Below are 20377 nucleotides of genomic sequence, written 5' to 3'. Positions count from 1 at the left end.
CCCTTAGATTTACAGATTTTTAATTACCGAATCGGTAAAATTCGGTAATTAAAAATCGGTAAATCTATTTTACCTACATCTGGCCCAAAGAGTCGTCCACAGTATACCAAGATTTTTAACTTTTGCCACTGGGGAGGGGAGGGGTCCCATTTCATCCGGCCACCATCTAGGGGACCAGAAATTGTCCCTGGAGCCAAAGAGCAACACTTCTGTCTTTGTGGAGTTAAGTTTGAGACAGTTTTGAGCCATCCAGCTGCCCACCTCCTGCATGCACCCTCTAAACCTGTCTGCTGTGCTATCTATATCGCCCGGTAGCAGTGACACCACTATCTGTGTGTCGTCTGCGTATGCTGTGAGATTAAAACCAAACGATCGGATCACCGGGGCCAGGGTAGCTACATAAACATTAAAAAGGGTGGAACTGAGTGAGGACCCCTGGGGGACTCCACAGGGAGCACAAAAGGATGCGATTCAAAGTCTCCCAGGGCCACTGACTGAGTTCTGTTGGAGAGGAAGGCCTGTAGGATCTTCAATGTCTTTCCTTGAATACCACTGGCCCTCAACCGATCCACCAACAGCTTGTGATGGACCGTGTCAAAGGCAGCGGAAAGGTCCAACAGGATCAGGGCGGCTCTGCCTCCTGCGTCTATCACTCTTCTGATGTCTTCCACGGATTTGATCAGGGCGGATTCCGGGCTGTGTTCCGCACGAAAATCATGTTGAGAAGGATCAAGATGTTCTCCTGTCTTCAAAAAGGCACTTAGCTGCGCATTTAAGTTGCCTTCCATGATTTTGGCAGGGAGGGGTAATCGTGCAATCGGCCGGTAGTTGTTCATCTCGACAATGTCCAGGTTGAGTTTTTTTAGGAGCGGCAGGATGGAGGCTCGTTTCCATTTTGCGGGATATTCCCCTTTATCCAACATCTGGTTGAGAAGGGGAGTAAGTCCGGTTGCAATGATGGCGGGAGCTAGTTTGGCTATTGCAGTTGGGCATGGGTCGTGTGGGGAGCCTGATTTTGTCTTCAGTAGCCTGTTCCTTACTTCCTTTTCACTGATGGCAGGAAATGTAGGAGCTTTTCCTGATTATTGTCTGATTCCCGACCAGCGCTAGCAGGAGGGGTCCTAACTAGACTGTCTAGGGAAAAAAAGATATTTTCCACTTTTTCCCAGAAAAAGGTGGCGAGATTCTCACAGAGTGGAAGACTGGGGGGTATTTCAATGGTTTTAGTGGCTGCCAGGGATGAAACTGTTTGGAATAATTCCTTTGGGGTGTTGCTGGCTTCTTTAATCCGTTTCGTGAGGAAGGCCCTTTTTGCCTGTAAAATTCTTTCTTTGTAGGCTCTTTGCTCTGTATTGAGAATTTTTTTATCTGTCTCACTGTAGTTAGTCCGCCAAATTCTCTCAATTTTTTTACACCGTGTTTTGTAGTCCCTGATTTGTTCAGAAAACCAAGGGGCGGCAGGATATGCCCGTGTGGAGTAAGTAATTTTGGGGGGAGCCAGAAGTAGGCAGGCACTTTCTAGCCAGTTTGTGTAGGCGGTGGCTGCTTCCTCCACAATTGTCAGAGAGGGGTCTCAAGGAGTTTTTTAATACGTCATCTAGCGTTTCACCATTTATGGTGTTCCATTTCCTGACCTGTCTGGGGGCGTTTCTAGTACTGGGAGGTCGACCTCACAGAGGAGGAATTGCACACTGCGATGCAATCACTGCAGTCGGGCAAAGCAATGGGACTGAATGGGGTCCCAATTGAGTTATATAAACAAATGGCAGACATTCTTACCCCACACCTTTTGCGAATGTACATAGACAGCCTAGACAGAGGAGAATTGCCCCGACCAGCGATTAGCCACGATGGTGGCGATCCCAAAACCTGGGAAACCTCCAACTGAATGCACTTCCTACCGCCCAATCTCACTACTCAATGCAGAGGTTAAGATTCTCGCTAAGTTATTGTCCAACAGGCTAACACCCCACCTCCCGCATTTAATTCACTCGCATCAATCCGGCTTTATGCTGAACAGAAACACCGCCCTAAACATCAGGCGTCTGCATGGGGTGTTGGCTAGGATCCCAGCCCTGCAAGAACCGGCAGTGGTGATATCCTTAGATGCAAAGATGGCCTTCGATATGGTTGAATGGAATTTCCTCTTCGCAGTCCTTCACCATCTGGGCTTTGGACCTAAGTTCTGTGCATGGATCCGCCTCTTATATACCAGACCCCTGGCATGTGTGACGGCCAATGGTCATCTTTCGGGTAACATACCACTAGAAGGAAGAACACGTCAAGGATGCCCACTCTCACCGATTCTTTTTGCTCTAGCACTAGAGCCCCTGGCGGCTTGGATTAGGGGAGAACCGCGTCTGAGAGGCATTCAATGGGCGGATGGGTGGAAAGACCGTATCTCACTCTACGCCGATGACATTTTGGTGTATTTGACCAACCCTGAGCAATCTTTGCAGATCCTCCTTACGATATGTGATGGTTTCGGAAAGTATCAGGATACACCATTAACTGGTCCAAATCCACTCTGTATGTACTGCATGGCTCCGTCCCACAACTTCCAGTAGATTGCCCACTTCTTGTAGCGCAGGACTCGTTTAAATATCTCGGCATCCATGTCACGCCTCATCCTACAGAATTCTATTCCAAAAATTTGGCGCCCCCACTGGAGCGTTTGAAAAGAGACGTGACACATTGGGAATCGCTCCCCTTCACATTACTAGAGATAGCGGCTTTGTTTAAAATTGTTTGCCCTTGAGAACACACCACATCCAGTGCCCCTGAAATACTACAAACAAATAGCGGCTCAGGTATCCATGCTGCTATGGGGCAATAAGCCAGCAAGAATTGCACAGGCGAAGCTGCACAGAGGGTGGTATGATGGTGGAGTGGCGCTCCCTAATGTCCAATTGTATTACTGGGTGGCACATCTTAAAGTTTTCAACCAATGGATACACTCCTCACAGGGCAACCCAGCGTATCAGCCATATAGGTTCCCGCTAGGCACCGGGAATGTGCTGGCGGCTATTTTCAATAAAGGCCAGCTGAAGAAGCTAATTGGTCCCACAAAACACACAGTCATGATATGGCACACAGCACAGACTCAGGCTGGGATGGAAGGGAGTCATTACGCGGCTCACCCCACTTTGGGATACTAAGCGACTGGGGCACCTGAGAAACAGCAAGGGCTTTGACCAATGGGACAACATAGGCATATCGACGGTGGGCGACCTATAGGACAAAGGGACAGTAATCCCATTTACACAACTCAGACAGCAATATGACCTTGCGCCTTCTGAGGCTTTTCATTACGCACAGATCAAACACGCACTATTAAAGTTGCTGCCCCCGGACACAGATGTCCCGGAGGCATCACCGTTAGAGGACAGGCTTCTTACGGAATACATGCAAAAGCGGGCCACATCCTTCACAAATCGTAACTTGCGGGACCCGACAGTCACTCTCCGAGAGTGGTGGGTTGCGGACGTGGGGGAGTTGGACGATACAGAGTGGCAGGAGGCATTATCCTCTACCAAAGAGGTGGGCATACCCTTGCGCCTTCGGCTGGTGCAGCTCAAAATACTACACCGCACATACCATACCAGGCATAATTTATATAAAATGAACAGCGCAGTATCCATATTGTCTGAGAGGGCGTGGGGAGGAGGGCACCTTCTTTCATACATTGTGGGACTGCCCTAAGATAACCGACTATTGGAAAATGATTTTGAGAACAGTGTCGCAAACAGTGGGGACATTGCTGGTACCTGAACCACGCAGGTGTCTACTGAATGTGTGGGAGCCCAGTGACTTAACGCGCCCTGCGCAAACATGGGCAACGATGGGCATAATGTTAGCTAAGCGTAACATAGAGTAGAAATGGGGTGCGGTGGAGGGGCCATCACTGGCAAGCTCGTGTAACGACATGGATACGCCTATGCTGGCCGAAAAAAACTGTGTTCATAAATCAGAAATGCCCCCGGAAATGGAACAAAATATGGGGTCCATGGAACAACTATAGGGGGGATATTTATGAGCCGCCGCCAGAGTGGGAAGACGAAAGTTCTGATGATGAGGACTGATGTAAATCAGCGTTGTGGTATTGCAAACTGGTACGTTGTGGTGACTGCACTCGACCGAATGTATACTGGAGTGGGAAATATAGGGAGAGGGTTGTGCTATGTGACTAATATAACAAATGATGCTGTTCAACCTGATTATATTGCCAACGTTGTGAATGAAAACAATAAACAGATTTTCAACAAAAAAAGGGAATTACTGCTTGCAGTCCAATACGTAGAGCACCGCCAAATTCTCCCATTACGGTATTCTTGATAGCACACTGGAATAGAAGTTACATTTGCAGTGGTGAGAATAGAAGATCGTCTAGCAGAATTATCCTTTGCAGGGCACAATTAACCTCCACAGGAAATAATAATGCTTTTCACATAATTGAGATGGCAAGGAAATGGTAAAGGTGTTCAAGTTTATATATAGATGATGTCTTATAAGGCAGGGCAAGCCATCACTGCATAATTGGGAGATGCAATCAGCTTTTCCTTGTGCTCTGTAAACCAAAGTAAAATAGACCTGGTCTTCTCCTTGACAGGATGAGAAACTACGAGTTCCATTGACAGAATGCACAGTTTCTGGTACCTTCTTTTGGCTCCTAGGTTTATGGTGTTATGAGCCTGTGTGTCATGATTATCGATTCCAAAAGCTCCACAGCCTAATAAGAGAAATACCTTGATCTCATATTTATAATGGCTCCAAGAGAAATTTGAAGGATTAATATGTATGCTCTTGGTGTAATGCTTGAGTAGTTCAAAAGGAGAGCCAGTCTACTTGATCCTTCCTCCCTTAAAAATAATGGGCCATTGTGTTTCCCAAGGACTTTAGGACACACTGGAGAATTCACAAACCAGTTTAGCTGGATCTCCACAGTACAAACACTGGTCTACTTTCCTTCTATAGGATTGTTCTGCTTCAGACACAGCACCGATTATTGCCATGTTTTGCCTGTGCTCTTTTTGGCTGAGGGTACCTTCGGGCAAGAAATACTTGGATGTATGCACAAACGTTCCATGTAAGGATAAAAAACATATACTCCAGGATCTTCTTCTTGTACATTTCTGTTCCTCCAACCGATGATCAATGAGAAGTACCACTTCTAATAGTTCAGGAAAAGAATTAGGACGAGGAGAACACAGCAGTTCTGCAGTCAAGTGACAGAATTTGGTAAGATAGGCAAGAACATTCCTCAGTCGAGGAAACACGTTCTCGCCTTTCAAACATGTCTTCTGATTTGAATTACAACTGGTGTGAAAGGGAAATATATAGTTTTGTGCAAAGGCATTGATTCAGGTCCACTCAATTTTTCCATTCAACCCAAGGGTACTGAATATTGAGTGATGGCAGATTTGAACTCACCCTATGCCATTATAACTAACTATTTTAATGTGTTTTGGGTGAGTAGGTTGAGGGTTTGCAAAACCCAGATAAGAATGATGTCTCGTTTGCTGGCCATATGATTGATTTTATAGGGTATTTTGTCCCAGATGTTGCCTTCAAAGGACAACGAAGTTGGATTAAAGTTTATATAGCACAAAAAGTAGAATGTATTTTAGAGTATGAATATTGTGTCTGTGACTAAACAAGACTACCTCTAAGACTGTCAAATCTTTCCCTGGAGATTTTAGTAAAAAAATAAGCAATGTAAGAAATCCACAAGATAATGTTGTCACAATATATTTGAAAATTGATTCCAAACCTGTGCAAAAGAAAATAAGGTGAGTACTCATTAGTGTGAGGAAGGATTCACAATTCATGTTGGAAAAGATGGTCGCACATGAGATAATTAAGGAAGTAGAACCCTTTGAATGGGCATCACCTATTGTTTTAGCTAAGAAAATGGGTACAAATGTGTATATTTGTGGAGTTTTGAATAAGGAATGTTAATATTCTAATTGATAACCACCCCTTCTCAAAAATTATTAACATGGTCTCTATGTTAGAAGGAGCTACAATATTTTCTACACTTAGGGCCCGACTCTGATCTCGTTCGGAAGTGCACCGAAAGCGATCCGACCGAAAAAAGTACGAGTTGTACGCGTCTTTTCCGCTCGACTCGTACAGCTGTACAAGCGAGCAAGTACGATGCGAGCAACACGAAAATCACAGACCGAATCGTTTCCGGGTCCGAACCGCTCCGTACGTCTCGTCCGTAAGCAAACCGTGCCGTACAATGGACGCGATTTACGACCGAGCCAGTTCGATGCACGTGTCGGACAGCCGGTTTGATCCGAAGTTTCCGGCTCGCAAAACATCCGGGACATTGCCTTTGGAGGTCCGTGTTGGACCCCCTGTCACCCGAAGCCTTACGACTCGGACACAAGGGTCTCCCCAACACAGGCATGTACGGTGCGGATGGCACCGATGCCTTTGTGCGAGCTGTACCCATTCAGTCAATGGGAGCCCATGTATGCGTCGTACGACCGGCTCCCATTGACTTCTATGGGAGTCCGGCCGAACCGAGTCCGGCAGCATGCGGCCGCATCGTACTCTCTTGGTCGGACTGCAAGAGTCCGGCTCGGTCGGAAATCACTCCGGATCCGGCTCGGTCGGAGAGCTTTCTGACCCAGATCGGAATCAGGCCCATAATGTAAGAGCTGCCTGTCATCAGAATGAATTACTAATGTCATATTTTTTTTTTAATGTATTACGTTTTGGTCATGTACAGTAGATGAGGCAAAGATGACTTATTCACCTGAACAAGTTTCTGTCAATTTCCTAGTAATCCTATTTCACATCTTGCTCAAAAGAAAACATACATCTGTATATACGTTATTCTCTCAATAGCTTTACACTAGTCTTCAAAGATCCACCAATCCCGGTGTGGTTGCAAAGGTGCTCAGCGCTCGGGGTCCCCCCACTCTAGAGGGGGTTTTGTCCCTGTCTATGTCTGGGCCATCATGTCGTCCATGTCTCCACCCAGAATCAGGGTGCCCCGGGGCAACTCAAGTATTAGTTTACGTGGTCCTGTGTAAATGAGGGGGTATATATCCCGAGCAAATGTTCAAAACTTGTCCCTCCCACGTCCCTGACTGGGCAGTGTACTGTCCCATGTGATCGCACCATTCGCAGGGAATTACTGCTTGCAGTCCAATACGTAGAGCACCGCCAAATTCTCCCATTACGGTATTCTTGATAGCACACTGGAATAGAAGTTACATTTGCAGTGGTGAGAATAGAAGATCGTCTAGCAGAATTATCCTTTGCAGGGCACAATTAACCTCCACAGGAAATAATAATGCTTTTCACATAATTGAGATGGCAAGGAAATGGTAAAGGTGTTCAAGTTTATATATAGATGATGTCTTATAAGGCAGGGCAAGCCATCACTGCATAATTGGGAGATGCAATCAGCTTTTCCTTGTGCTCTGTAAACCAAAGTAAAATAGACCTGGTCTTCTCCTTGACAGGATGAGAAACTACGAGTTCCATTGACAGAATGCACAGTTTCTGGTACCTTCTTTTGGCTCCTAGGTTTATGGTGTTATGAGCCTGTGTGTCATGATTATCGATTCCAAAAGCTCCACAGCCTAATAAGAGAAATACCTTGATCTCATATTTATAATGGCTCCAAGAGAAATTTGAAGGATTAATATGTATGCTCTTGGTGTAATGCTTGAGTAGTTCAAAAGGAGAGCCAGTCTACTTGATCCTTCCTCCCTTAAAAATAATGGGCCATTGTGTTTCCCAAGGACTTTAGGACACACTGGAGAATTCACAAACCAGTTTAGCTGGATCTCCACAGTACAAACACTGGTCTACTTTCCTTCTATAGGATTGTTCTGCTTCAGACACAGCACCGATTATTGCCATGTTTTGCCTGTGCTCTTTTTGGCTGAGGGTACCTTCGGGCAAGAAATACTTGGATGTATGCACAAACGTTCCATGTAAGGATAAAAAACATATACTCCAGGATCTTCTTCTTGTACATTTCTGTTCCTCCAACCGATGATCAATGAGAAGTACCACTTCTAATAGTTCAGGAAAAGAATTAGGACGAGGAGAAAACAGCAGTTCTGCAGTCAAGTGACAGAATTTGGTAAGATAGGCAAGAACATTCCTCAGTCGAGGAAACACGTTCTCGCCTTTCAAACATGTCTTCTGATTTGAATTACAACTGGTGTGAAAGGGAAATATATAGTTTTGTGCAAAGGCATTGATTCAGGTCCACTCAATTTTTCCATTCAACCCAAGGGTACTGAATATTGAGTGATGGCAGATTTGAACTCACCCTATGCCATTATAACTAACTATTTTAATGTGTTTTGGGTGAGTAGGTTGAGGGTTTGCAAAACCCAGATAAGAATGATGTCTCGTTTGCTGGCCATATGATTGATTTTATAGGGTATTTTGTCCCAGATGTTGCCTTCAAAGGACAACGAAGTTGGATTAAAGTTTATATAGCACAAAAAGTAGAATGTATTTTAGAGTATGAATATTGTGTCTGTGACTAAACAAGACTACCTCTAAGACTGTCAAATCTTTCCCTGGAGATTTTAGTAAAAAAATAAGCAATGTAAGAAATCCACAAGATAATGTTGTCACAATATATTTGAAAATTGATTCCAAACCTGTGCAAACGAAAATAAGGTGAGTACTCATTAGTGTGAGGAAGGATTCACAATTCATGTTGGAAAAGATGGTCGCACATGAGATAATTAAGGAAGTAGAACCCTTTGAATGGGCATCACCTATTGTTTTAGCTAAGAAAATGGGTACAAATGTGTATATTTGTGGAGTTTTGAATAAGGAATGTTAATATTCTAATTGATAACCACCCCTTCTCAAAAATTATTAACATGGTCTCTATGTTAGAAGGAGCTACAATATTTTCTACACTTAGGGCCCGACTCTGATCTCGTTCGGAAGTGCACCGAAAGCGATCCGACCGAAAAAAGTACGAGTTGTACGCGTCTTTTCCGCTCGACTCGTACAGCTGTACAAGCGAGCAAGTACGATGCGAGCAACACGAAAATCACAGACCGAATCGTTTCCGGGTCCGAACCGCTCCGTACGTCTCGTCCGTAAGCAAACCGTGCCGTACAATGGACGCGATTTACGACCGAGCCAGTTCGATGCACGTGTCGGACAGCCGGTTTGATCCGAAGTTTCCGGCTCGCAAAACATCCGGGACATTGCCTTTGGAGGTCCGTGTTGGACCCCCTGTCACCCGAAGCCTTACGACTCGGACACAAGGGTCTCCCCAACACAGGCATGTACGGTGCGGATGGCACCGATGCCTTTGTGCGAGCTGTACCCATTCAGTCAATGGGAGCCCATGTATGCGTCGTACGACCGGCTCCCATTGACTTCTATGGGAGTCCGGCCGAACCGAGTCCGGCAGCATGCGGCCGCATCGTACTCTCTTGGTCGGACTGCAGGAGTCCGGCTCGGTCGGAAATCACTCCGGATCCGGCTCGGTCGGAGAGCTTTCTGACCCAGATCGGAATCAGGCCCATAATGTAAGAGCTGCCTGTCATCAGAATGAATTACTAATGTCATATTTTTTTTTTAATGTATTACGTTTTGGTCATGTACAGTAGATGAGGCAAAGATGACTTATTCACCTGAACAAGTTTCTGTCAATTTCCTAGTAATCCTATTTCACATCTTGCTCAAAAGAAAACATACATCTGTATATACGTTATTCTCTCAATAGCTTTACACTAGTCTTCAAAGATCCACCAATCCCGGTGTGGTTGCAAAGGTGCTCAGCGCTCGGGGTCCCCCCACTCTAGAGGGGGTTTTGTCCCTGTCTATGTCTGGGCCATCATGTCGTCCATGTCTCCACCCAGAATCAGGGTGCCCCGGGGCAACTCAAGTATTAGTTTACGTGGTCCTGTGTAAATGAGGGGGTATATATCCCGAGCAAATGTTCAAAACTTGTCCCTCCCACGTCCCTGACTGGGCAGTGTACTGTCCCATGTGATCGCACCATTTGTGATTCACTACTAGTGGAACCAAATTTTTAATGAGTATAGCAGCACCGCCCTAAATCCCGTTGTAAATCCAGCGAGTATCAGAAGTGTTTAGAATGGTATACCCAAATCGATTCAGAGCTAAGTAATTATTACCTTTGAGGTACATCTCTAGTAAGAGCACTATGTCTGGTGGGTGCCTATGTAGATATTGTAATACCATAGTACGTTTTATCTTGTCTCCCAGACATTCACATTCCAAGAGAGTATTTTCAGCTTTCTAGTTTGTCGCTCATCCATCTGGAAAACGTATGTATTCGTTCCCTCCCTTCCACCCCCCGCCAGTCAATCCCTACCTCTCCCCGGAGGATCAGTATACATCTGAAGTTCTCGGGTCACAACCCCCTGTTGACATATCCTTGTTTCTGAAGCATTTGTAACCTAACTATAAAAGAGATAAGGAAAACCCCCCAGAACAACTCCGCCTCCCTGCTACCCTGCCAGATAAGTCTACAACTTCCCACATCCCCAACTAGCAAAGCGTCTGTCGCCCAAAAGGAACAGTGAACTGATGTAGTGCTGATGGTCACCAACACTTAGCATCCCCGCGGGGTCCCATTCAGCCCCAAAGTTTAGAGTGCTGCTGTGTTGCTTAGTCCAATGCAGTGCCCCATTGTGGCCGTGTGTCATTACCTGATTGTCCATGGCTTCAGACCTTGACTCCCATCCCACAAGTCTTGACCTATACCTGTAATGCTTCGTCCACCGTATGTTCGATCCCTTGGAGAAAGGAAGAGTTGTTATTTTTCAGGGTTCGCTGCTCCAACTCTAGGACTCCTCGAGAGCGAGCCTCTGGACCATGTCTCCTACCTCTTGTCCTCTGCTTGTCAATTTCGGGAACTCCAGATTGCGGTTCCTGCTTCCCCGCCAGTCCCCCTCTTGTCATTGGTTGCATTTCTGAGGGCGCCTCTCCTCTAGCCATTGCTGAACCTCCGAATACCAGGATTTGTCATTGTCAACTACTCTAAGTTTTGCTCAAAAGAGCTTCGTGTATTTTATTCCTTTCTCCCTCAGAGAGTACTTCACCCCATTGAAGGTTCGTCACTCCTGCTGCACCCTCAGGGTAAAGTCTGGAAAGAATCGTAGAACCGAATTCTTATAGAGGAAATCTCTATGCATCCTGGCCACCTGTAAAATAGCATCTTGAGCCCTATAGTTTATAATTCTGGCTATAATTGTTCGAGGTGGGGCCCCCGCTTTTGCGAAGGAACGGCAGCCCTGTGTGCTCTTTCCACTGTAAAGAAGGTTGAGAGTCTTTTTGGCTTAAGATGGTTCAAAATAATGTCCTCTAGGAACAGATTCATGCTCGTGACCGCCGCCCCCTCTGGGACCCCAACTACTCTGCTATTATTGCGGCAGGCCCTCCCATCCTGATCCTCCAACTTAATTGCCCTTTGCTTGTGTTGATGTGTCAGGTGTTGTACTCTTTCTTCCAGTTTGTGTACTGTAGAGTGTAGCTCCACAATGTTTGTTTCAGCCGTGGTGACTCGCTCCGAGGTCTTATGCATATCCCTCTCATTAGATTCATCTCAATCATGACCTTATCTATCTTTGCCTCTAGAGTCGTAACAAGAACTTGAATGGCATCATAATTACTCCCAGGGAGGGTTCCACAGTCGCTTCCTTATCACCAATTGTTCCGTCTTCTGACGCTGCTTGTTGCAGGACTCAATACTTATCCAGCTTGTTGGATTACACCAAGGGTGGAGCACCCTTCGGTTTTGTCATGGCGGAGTCTATCTCTGTTATGAGCTGCAACTACCCTGCACGTATCACAGTACTCCGGTCCAGCCATTAGACTTCTGTGAAATTTGCTCTCTGGTCGATGAAGTGGGGGCAGAATATTGGAGAGCCCCCCCCCCCTTGATCTCATAGTCTCATCCGCACAGTTATGACTGGTTAGTGGCAGCACTTCCAATGTGTTTCGCTCTCAGAGGGGGGAGTAGATCATCATTCCCCTCACAGCACACAGCCGGGCGATCTGGCCTGTTTCTATCTGGACGACCAGAAATTGATATTAGCAGAAAAAAGGAAATACTTCACACGAAAAATAGAGGAAGCAAAAAACTTGAGCAGAGAACTCTTTACCATAGTCAAAAGAAATTAACAAAAAATGACAACTCTGCGCCTGCTGAAATCAGCACCAAGTTTTGCAGTTCTTCGTAGACAAAGTAGGTAGTGTTTATGAGTCTTTCAAAAGTACAGCTAATCGTACATGAAATTTACCAAATAGGGAAATGAATGACCTCCTTATATCACCGACAATCGGACACCCCTTCCAATTTCACCCTCCTTCCACCGATCAGATTCTTCAGGTTGTTAGGCAAACAAAGTCAGGAGGCACCACCGATCCATGTCCACCCAAGATAATGCACCTTTTCCCCGAACTATTGAGTGAACAATTAGCATTCTTTTCAAAGAAATAATTAAAACTAACCACTTCCTGGAGACTTGGATTACAGCATCAGTACTCCCACTTCTAAAGAAATCCACTCTAGACCCACAAGAACCGGGCAATTATAGACCCATAGCAAGAATACCCTTTCCGGCTAAAGTTTTGGAGAAACTATTGAACAGGCAGCTGTCCCAATTTCTCAATGAGACTAATACGCTAGACCACTCACAATTCGGTTTTCGAGAAGGGCATGGAACTGAAACAGCCCTGTTGACGGCCACAGAGGAACTTAGGTACATACTGGTTGCCGGGGGAAAGGCCGCCTTGATTTTATTAGATCTCTCGGCGGCCTTTGACAAGGTAAACCACGATATCCTACTCTTCCGCCTCAGAGATGCAGGAGTGCATGAGTCAGCTCAAACTCTAATAGCCTCCTACCTGTCAAATAGGACTTTCACGGTGGAGCAGGGAGAGGCAAAATCCAAACCTTTCAGCGCCCTGTGAGGTGTTCCACAGGGGTCGTCACCAAGTCCCACTCTATTCAACCTATATGTGGCACCCCTGGCGTCAATAATAAGGGATAACGGCTTTACCCCAGTCTCTTACGCCGACGACACACAAATCGTGGTGTCTATCACTAATAACATTAAAGAGACAGACGAGAAATTTAAGAAATGCATGGAACACATTTTTCAATGGATGCAGGGCAACTGCTTGAATCTAACTGGAGATAAAAGTGAGTCAAGTCATGCTGATGGGGACAGACATGCAAGCCTAGTCTCAGGAATGGTGGCCGGATAGCTTGGGCCAACGTCCCTCCCCAATTAACAAAGTCAGAAATCTGGGAGACCTCCTGGACGACAAGCTCACATATGAGGCACAAACAAACAAGTTAGCCTCCTCCATCTGGTACATTCTTAAAATGATTAGAAAACTCTTACCTTTCATTCCAAAAGATTTGCGCAAGACAGTGGTTGGACTTTGGAAACACACTTTTTGCGGGGATTCAGGCCACGCAGCTAGCAACATTACAACGTCTACAAAATGCAGCAGCTAGGCTGGTGTTAGAGATTCCAAAATTTGAACCAGTAGTGTTGAGACTAATAGGTCTTCACTGGCTGCCAATTGGCAAAAGACTTAAATTCAAATCCCTCTGTCTGACATACAAGGCCCTCCATGGAACTGGCTGTCAGTTCCTGAAAAGTGATTTGAAATGGTACGAGCCCTCCAGATCCTTGAGATCCAGCCATTAAAAAATGGTTCAGGTACCTAGATTTAATCAGGTTTGATGGGGTGGGAGAAGTTTCAGACTGCATGCAGCCAGGATTTGGAACTTGCTCCCAATGTCAATCAAAAATAGCCCCTCTTTGCTCTCTTTTAGAAAAGAGATAAAAACTTGGTTGTTCTCTGCAAGTTTTTAACCTCAAATAGAAGCTAACTGGTCTATTATGTCACATAGCGCCAAGACGCCCATGGGCAATTGCGTGCTTTATAAATCCCGAATCAAAATCAAATCAAATCATTTAGGGTGGGCAACCCTCTCCGCGTCAGTTCTGCCCAGATTTTCTGGTGGGTTCGGGCCCTCCTTCCGTCGTCTCACTCAAGTCCTGGGCTCACTTTGTCTTTGACTTGCCCCTGGCATGCATGGCCAAAGAATGAGTCTGCCGCAGTTTCATATGCCCATTGTTAGCCACCCGGGCACGTTTCTATATTTTAGGGCAGCTCCCGGTCCAGAATGGGGACTTACTCCAAGTGTACTGTTTTCCCTGCTTTATTTTTTCGGCTCCAGGGCTCCTCTCACCCTAGTTAGACTGGGCCTTTGGGCGTCGCTTTCAATTAGTCCTCTCAGGCTATCCGGACACTATGGCTGCCACACCCCGCAGTCATTGCAGGCTGCTCGGAGTCTGCCGCCACCCTTGCGGGTAGCGCTAACCAAGCTCACAGGCCCTGGTGCAGGCACGTCTCTTCCGATGGTTGCGCCCGGGCCCTGCTCCGTCTGTTGGAGTCTTCCACGCTCCTGCCAGGCCCAAGCGATGTTTTATGACGGGAGTCCGGTCTCGATTCCTGCACTGCGGGTCTCTCCTGCTTCACGTCTGGGCCTCTCTCTCCGATCCGAGGCTCTCGGATTACTCAACTCCACTCACATCAACGTCGCTCTCCAGGCCTTCTGGCTGCACAGGCCTGACTCCGTTTAATTTTTTTTTTTTATTTCATGCATTTTTATAAAGCGCTGACTTTACTCGAAGGTGTCAGAGCACTGTACAATAGAACCAGTTACGTTACATGAGAGAACTGTTGCAGGAATAGAACAAACAAAATTTGCATGAACAGACTGTACAAGCAAAAGTAAGAATAAATATGACAAATTTTACAATGACTAAAGAACTTCCTGGCGAACAATAGCAGGCCATAGAATCAAAACAACGCAGGCAAAAGGAAAACAATCTCAAACACAGCAAGCACAGGATGTACAGCAAAAATATAAATATATGTGACAAATTTACAAAGACTAAAGAACTTCCTGGCAGGGTCTGAGAAGGAGGGAATTAGTTCTGAAAGTGTGGTAGTGTGGCTCACTGGTTAGAGGCGGCAGACCCGAGAGCAGAGGACGGCCCGGGACCAGGGTTCGATTCCCGGCGTGGCAGGTTTCTGGACCAGGGTCAGCGGACTCGATAATTCTCTCGCCTCGGTGCCCTCTCTGATCAGCGATCACACTCGGCAACTCTGGGCATTAGCTTGCCTCATCCTCACTAACGGCCCCACCAGACCGCCGGGGATGCCTGGTCTCACCCTGGAGATACCCATTAAGGGACCATCTCTCAGGGAAGCCAGGAAGGGTTTCGCAGCGGTCGAAGCGCCTTGGGACCCTACGGGTAAGTAGTGCGCTATATAAATGCCTATACATTTACATACATTTGGAATAAAAGGGATTTGAGGTCTGCTTTGAAGATCTGGATGGAGGTGATAGCACGGAGCGAAGGAGGAAGCGAGTTCCAGGTTCTCACCGCATTACCTGAGAACGATGGTGCCAACAGTTTTTCTCTTTTGAAGGAGGGGGGTTCAAGAAGGAACTTTTCCGCATTCCGAGAAGGTCTTGAGCCTCCAGACAGTTTGAGTTTATTCGCCAGATAGCGAGGGGAAGAAGAGTGCAAAGCTTTGTGGGTGATGCACGCTGTTTTGTAGGTAGCTCTAGCCTCGATGGGAAGCCATCGGAGAGAAGAAAGGATTGGAGTGATATGGTCTCTTCGTTTGGACCCTGAAATGAAGCGAGCTGCTGAATGGAGGACGGATTTGAGGGGGGAGAGGTGAGATTTGGGAAGGCCAGTCAGAAGAGAATTACAATAGTCTAGTCTAGAGAGAACTAGCGATTGGACCAATGTTTTTAGGTCATTCTCCGGGAAGAACCGACGAATCCCCCATAAGAGTCGCAGTTGATAACGTGCGCTCTTGGCCATGGAGTTGATGTGTGAGATTAAGTTGAGTCTTTTGTCAAGTATGACACCTAAGGATTTAGCGCAGTCCACAATGATGGGTTTACTGTTGAGTAGATTTGATTGATCCATTCAGGCTTGAACAGGAGGCGGAGAGAGAGAGCTAGATATGAGGAGGAATTCGGGTTTAGAGGGATTGAGAATGAGTTGGTGAACTAGCATCCAGTTGTGAATAGTGTTGAGAGTAGAGCTGAGTAGTGAGAGATCATGAGGGGAAGACACCTTGAGGTAGATTTGGGTGTCATCCGCGTAGAGATGGTAGAGGATTCCAAATTTGCTTAGAAGGTTCCCTAATGGCTCCCCGGGACATTGCTCCAGGGTCCTCGAACAGCTATTTTTATTTGCACATTTCTCATCATGAAATATAATGGTACTCATTCAATTTAAAGACCTCCGAAATAGTTGGGCTTATTAGCACTCAACCTCTTAATAGGCAAGCAGACATTGCAACAGCAGTCTTTCAGCTCACTGAGTTATCTGGAAGCAGCCAATGGAATCTGTGCTTCCACTCTATCATTATGGCATAGTTAAGATTGGCTGGCGTTGAGGGGATTGAGACACTGACTGTGACGGGGATAATTGTTGGGTCAAATGTAGGCCTAGTCAGCATGCGTATTGCCTGCTCGCGCTGAAGTATGACACACAATAACCATGATTTTATTGAGGAGAAGGACAAGAACAAATGTGCAAAACCCAACGACATTACCCTTACTATTTTAAACAGGTTAACCCTTCATCCTCTCTTTTCCCCATGCTGGCCTGCACACCCGTGGCATAGTAAGAGCGCAATGTGCCCAATTGTAAGCAAGAAAAATCGCCCTTTGCTCACGAGTTAGCCTCCATTGCATCCTTCTTACTCATGGGCCTTGGTGCCACTGCACCTGCTGCGCAATTGATAGCTATGGTCCTGCTGCACCCATGAGCCTGCCGCTTAGGCCCCACTGAATCTAGGAACACCTCGCAGGAGAACCCTGACAAAATATGTATAAAGACATGGAAAAATATATAACATTCTGAAAACAAGCATTGGCAATGCCAATAGGTCTGCCTTTAAAGGAATGTTTTATGGTAACGTGAAGTTGTAGATAACATGGGTAATGGATATGTATTTGTGTGGAAGCGGAGAACTGTACAATAATATTGGTGCAGGTTAAAAGGTCAGCTGGCAGTTGCACTGGGAAGCCAGGCCTAAAATTCCAAGTAGGTTAATGACAGTTTTCATCCAATCTGTGCTACTGGCAGAGAAAAACACCATAAATAATCTCTAGTTTCCTGAGACAATTTAATCTATTCACAATGTCATAAACAAATAAACACAAATAGCCCAAGAGGGTGGAGGGCAAGCACACAACTTCTACCCAATCAAAACGTACTCCTGGCTCACATCAGGAGCCAAAGCCCCTCCTCTGGTGATTCTCACATAATTGTCTGGCGACAGCTTCTATGTCAAGCCGGACCATAACAATACAGTGCAGAGAACACTATAAAGAAATAGTTATAATACGCAAAATTATTATTGTTATAAGAAAAAATAACTAAACAGTACACATCAGGTGAGCAGAAGCAAGAGAAGAGGACTAATAACTCGCTGGAAAGGAAACTCACGAGTACTGCTAGCTCTTGATTTGCACGGATTGTAGGGTTCACATTCGATCATTGTTTTTTTGAAGGAGGATCTTGGGAACTATTGTATTCTGCCTTCTTTTAAAAAAGTGGGAAAAGAGAAGAATAATGTCTTCCTCTGGTGATACCATAACATTTAAATAGAAAAGGCGAACTGCGTGTTTTTTTAGGTCGAGCAGACCTACCCTCAATGCGTGAGCATTGAAGGTGTCTGCTTCAGACCTATTGTGGCCCGTATTTAGGAATGTGGACAGCTACCAGACGCGCGCTTTGACGAGGTCAGATTTCACCTCGGGAGCGAGCGTCTGGTAGCTGCGCATGCGAGGTGCAAAGCCCTTGCTCACACACACACAGGCAGCCCCCACCCCTCTGCATGCATGCACGCACACACACACAGGCGCGCGCATGCACACGCAGGCATACGGCACACATACAAGCACACATACAGGCACACTATCCCCCACCTCGCATTCTCTCTCAATCACACACAGTCACGCATGCGCACACACATTCCCTCGCGCACACACGTGCGCACACACTCCCCTCCCTCCCCCCCCTTCTCTCCCCTCCTCTCCCCTCCCCCACAGGCATACACACAGGCACGCACGGACTTCGCTTCAGCCCTGGGCCCCACTCACCAACTGCGCTCTTCCGGCGGGGCTCCTCGCGGCGCGTCTCCTCATGTAAATCGGGGCTCCCTCAGGTCAGAGGAGCCCCGCAACAGGCGCCACACTCCTCCTTCTCCCAGGCCCCCTCCTGGGGACCCGGGCTACCTCGGATGGCAAGGCGCTCCATGCGCCGGCAGCTCGCGGACCTCAGGAGGCGGGACTTCCGGTCGGCCGCGAGCGGATTGGCCGGCCGGCCAAGAGCTTCCGGGTCGCTGCGGGCAGCGCGGCGGCGCCTGCCTCCCATGGGATTTTTTACACCCCTTAGTGCTTGTTTCAAATGAAATTTTGTCTACATACACAGCTATTAACTCGGTCACGCAGAACAGTGCTAAAAGGCACGACCAAGATTTAATTTTCGTATTTTGTTATTTCGCTTAAATGAAATCAGGAGATCGGACTGGAGAGAGAGCGCGTGTATGCGTGCCTGCGTGCGTCCTCCCTCCCCTCAAAAACAACAGACTGGACGTTGAGCAGAGAAGCTTTTACTTTGGTTTAGCCTGAGGCCTTGTGAAAGGTGTTATTTTTTGCTGCCAGTGTAGGTCCAATATGCGATCCATCTGTGAGAAATGCAAAATCAGTATGTAGAAAAATGAAATAAAACCCGAGCCTAGGCCAGAGCGTGCACTCATTACCGTCTGGCCCTGATCCAAGGCGCCGATAATGGAGACCCGTTCAGCCACTGGTAAGCTTTGTGTTGGTTTTTGGGAATTCACGCTTAAGAAGTGTGTCGATAGGGGTGGGATGGCGAGGTGATCTGTTGGCTCTTATGTATAGCATTACTGCTAGCGTCGCTCCATGTGACCCTAAGCATGACAACTTCATAGCGCTGTGCACCCTTGAAGGGGGTGGGGAGGGGGGCAGTTTCAGAAGAGCCTCATCAATGCCAGGAACCTCCACACACCCCTCGTTTCCTCCTTTCGCCCCTCCCTGCTCGTCTTCTCAGCTGTGCTGTATACCAAAGGCTTGCGAACTTCTCCTTTCTGTGTACTTGGCATTTCTGTGTACACACCTACCTACCTTGCCCTTCGCCCTCCACCATCTACGGCACACAGCCCTGTTCCACGTGAGCATTTTACTCAAGGCTGTAAAGGGCAGGCATAGCTGGTCTCTATTTCTGGGCCTCTGAGCCAGACCAGCCCGGGTGATTGGCCAACTGCTGCTGGAATTGAACCCCTCTAATCGATACTCCAGTCTCCAGCCGTGGAGGGGGAAACACATGGACGCCTGCCTTGTATAAATAAATACCGCTCCCACTAATTACGCCCATTTTGAGTCTTGGTGTTTATGCTGTGCTGTCTGGCTGTTGGTACACACGATAAGGCTTGCCTTTTTTCGGTATTGTAGTATTTACGTGTACCCTCCTGACAGTCATCTATGTCCCTTTTGGCCCTTCAAATGCTGCAGAGGCACGTTGGACAGGTCTGGTGTCATCACTATTCTATGATACACTGAACATAATCTTCACAAAAGTTATTTACAAATGTTCAAGCTATTGTCATTATAAATTACAATAACTTTTATTTAAGTATTAATTATTTAAAAAAAATTAAAAGCCATTGTTATTTGTAATATCAATACATCTATGTCACGTACATACAACACATATTGCATTGCAAATGCTATAGGTGTCACATTTGCGAAAGTTAAAACTATTGGCATTGTAAATGACAAAGCTATTAATTTCGCTATTTTCAAAACCAACACATGAATAAAATATTTGTCATTTACAATACTAATAGCTCAAACTTTCCTAATGCGAGACCTATTGCATTGCAAATGCTTGTTCTTAATCTAGCTACCATTTAGCCACCATGACCATAAAATGTATCTTTTTGCAGGAATTTTTGCAGGCTGTTACTTCGCGGCCTCTGACAGAAGTTATCGCTGAGGGAATAAAGAAAAAGAAACTACAGTTTTTCAACACCTTTGCCAGCCTCAAGGTCGAGCTCTGGGATGCCCACTACCTTGATGACGAGTGCTACCCTCTGCCGGTGAGTCGGGGGTGAGGTGGGTTCTTATGATAACATGCATTTATTTATTTATTTGAAAGGTTTTATATAGCGCTGTCTAGACCCGTGGGTATTAGAGCGCTTTGCAGGAGCAATACAGAAAATATAAACAAATGTTCAGGGTAACGCATAAACAGTGAAC

The 20377-nt window shown here is 46.4% G+C and overlaps 1 protein-coding gene across 1 annotated transcript in view; it reads left to right on the top strand.

Moving 5' to 3' along the window:
• Window positions 1–20377, top strand: part of LOC147729973 (uncharacterized) — a 1004770-nt gene that overhangs the window by 946730 nt on the left and 37663 nt on the right. Inside the window, exon 28 of the mRNA XM_086954938.1 lies at window positions 20065–20217. Within this exon, the coding sequence (XP_086811064.1) occupies window positions 20065–20217 (153 nt within the window). The remainder of the gene's footprint in view (window positions 1–20064; window positions 20218–20377) is intronic.

The sequence above is a fragment of the Lissotriton vulgaris genome, chromosome 2_1 (genome assembly GCF_964263255.1).
Source record: "Lissotriton vulgaris chromosome 2_1, aLisVul1.2, whole genome shotgun sequence".
Classification (NCBI taxonomy): domain Eukaryota; kingdom Metazoa; phylum Chordata; class Amphibia; order Caudata; family Salamandridae; genus Lissotriton; species Lissotriton vulgaris.
This window is presented reverse-complemented; position numbering and strand designations above follow the sequence as displayed.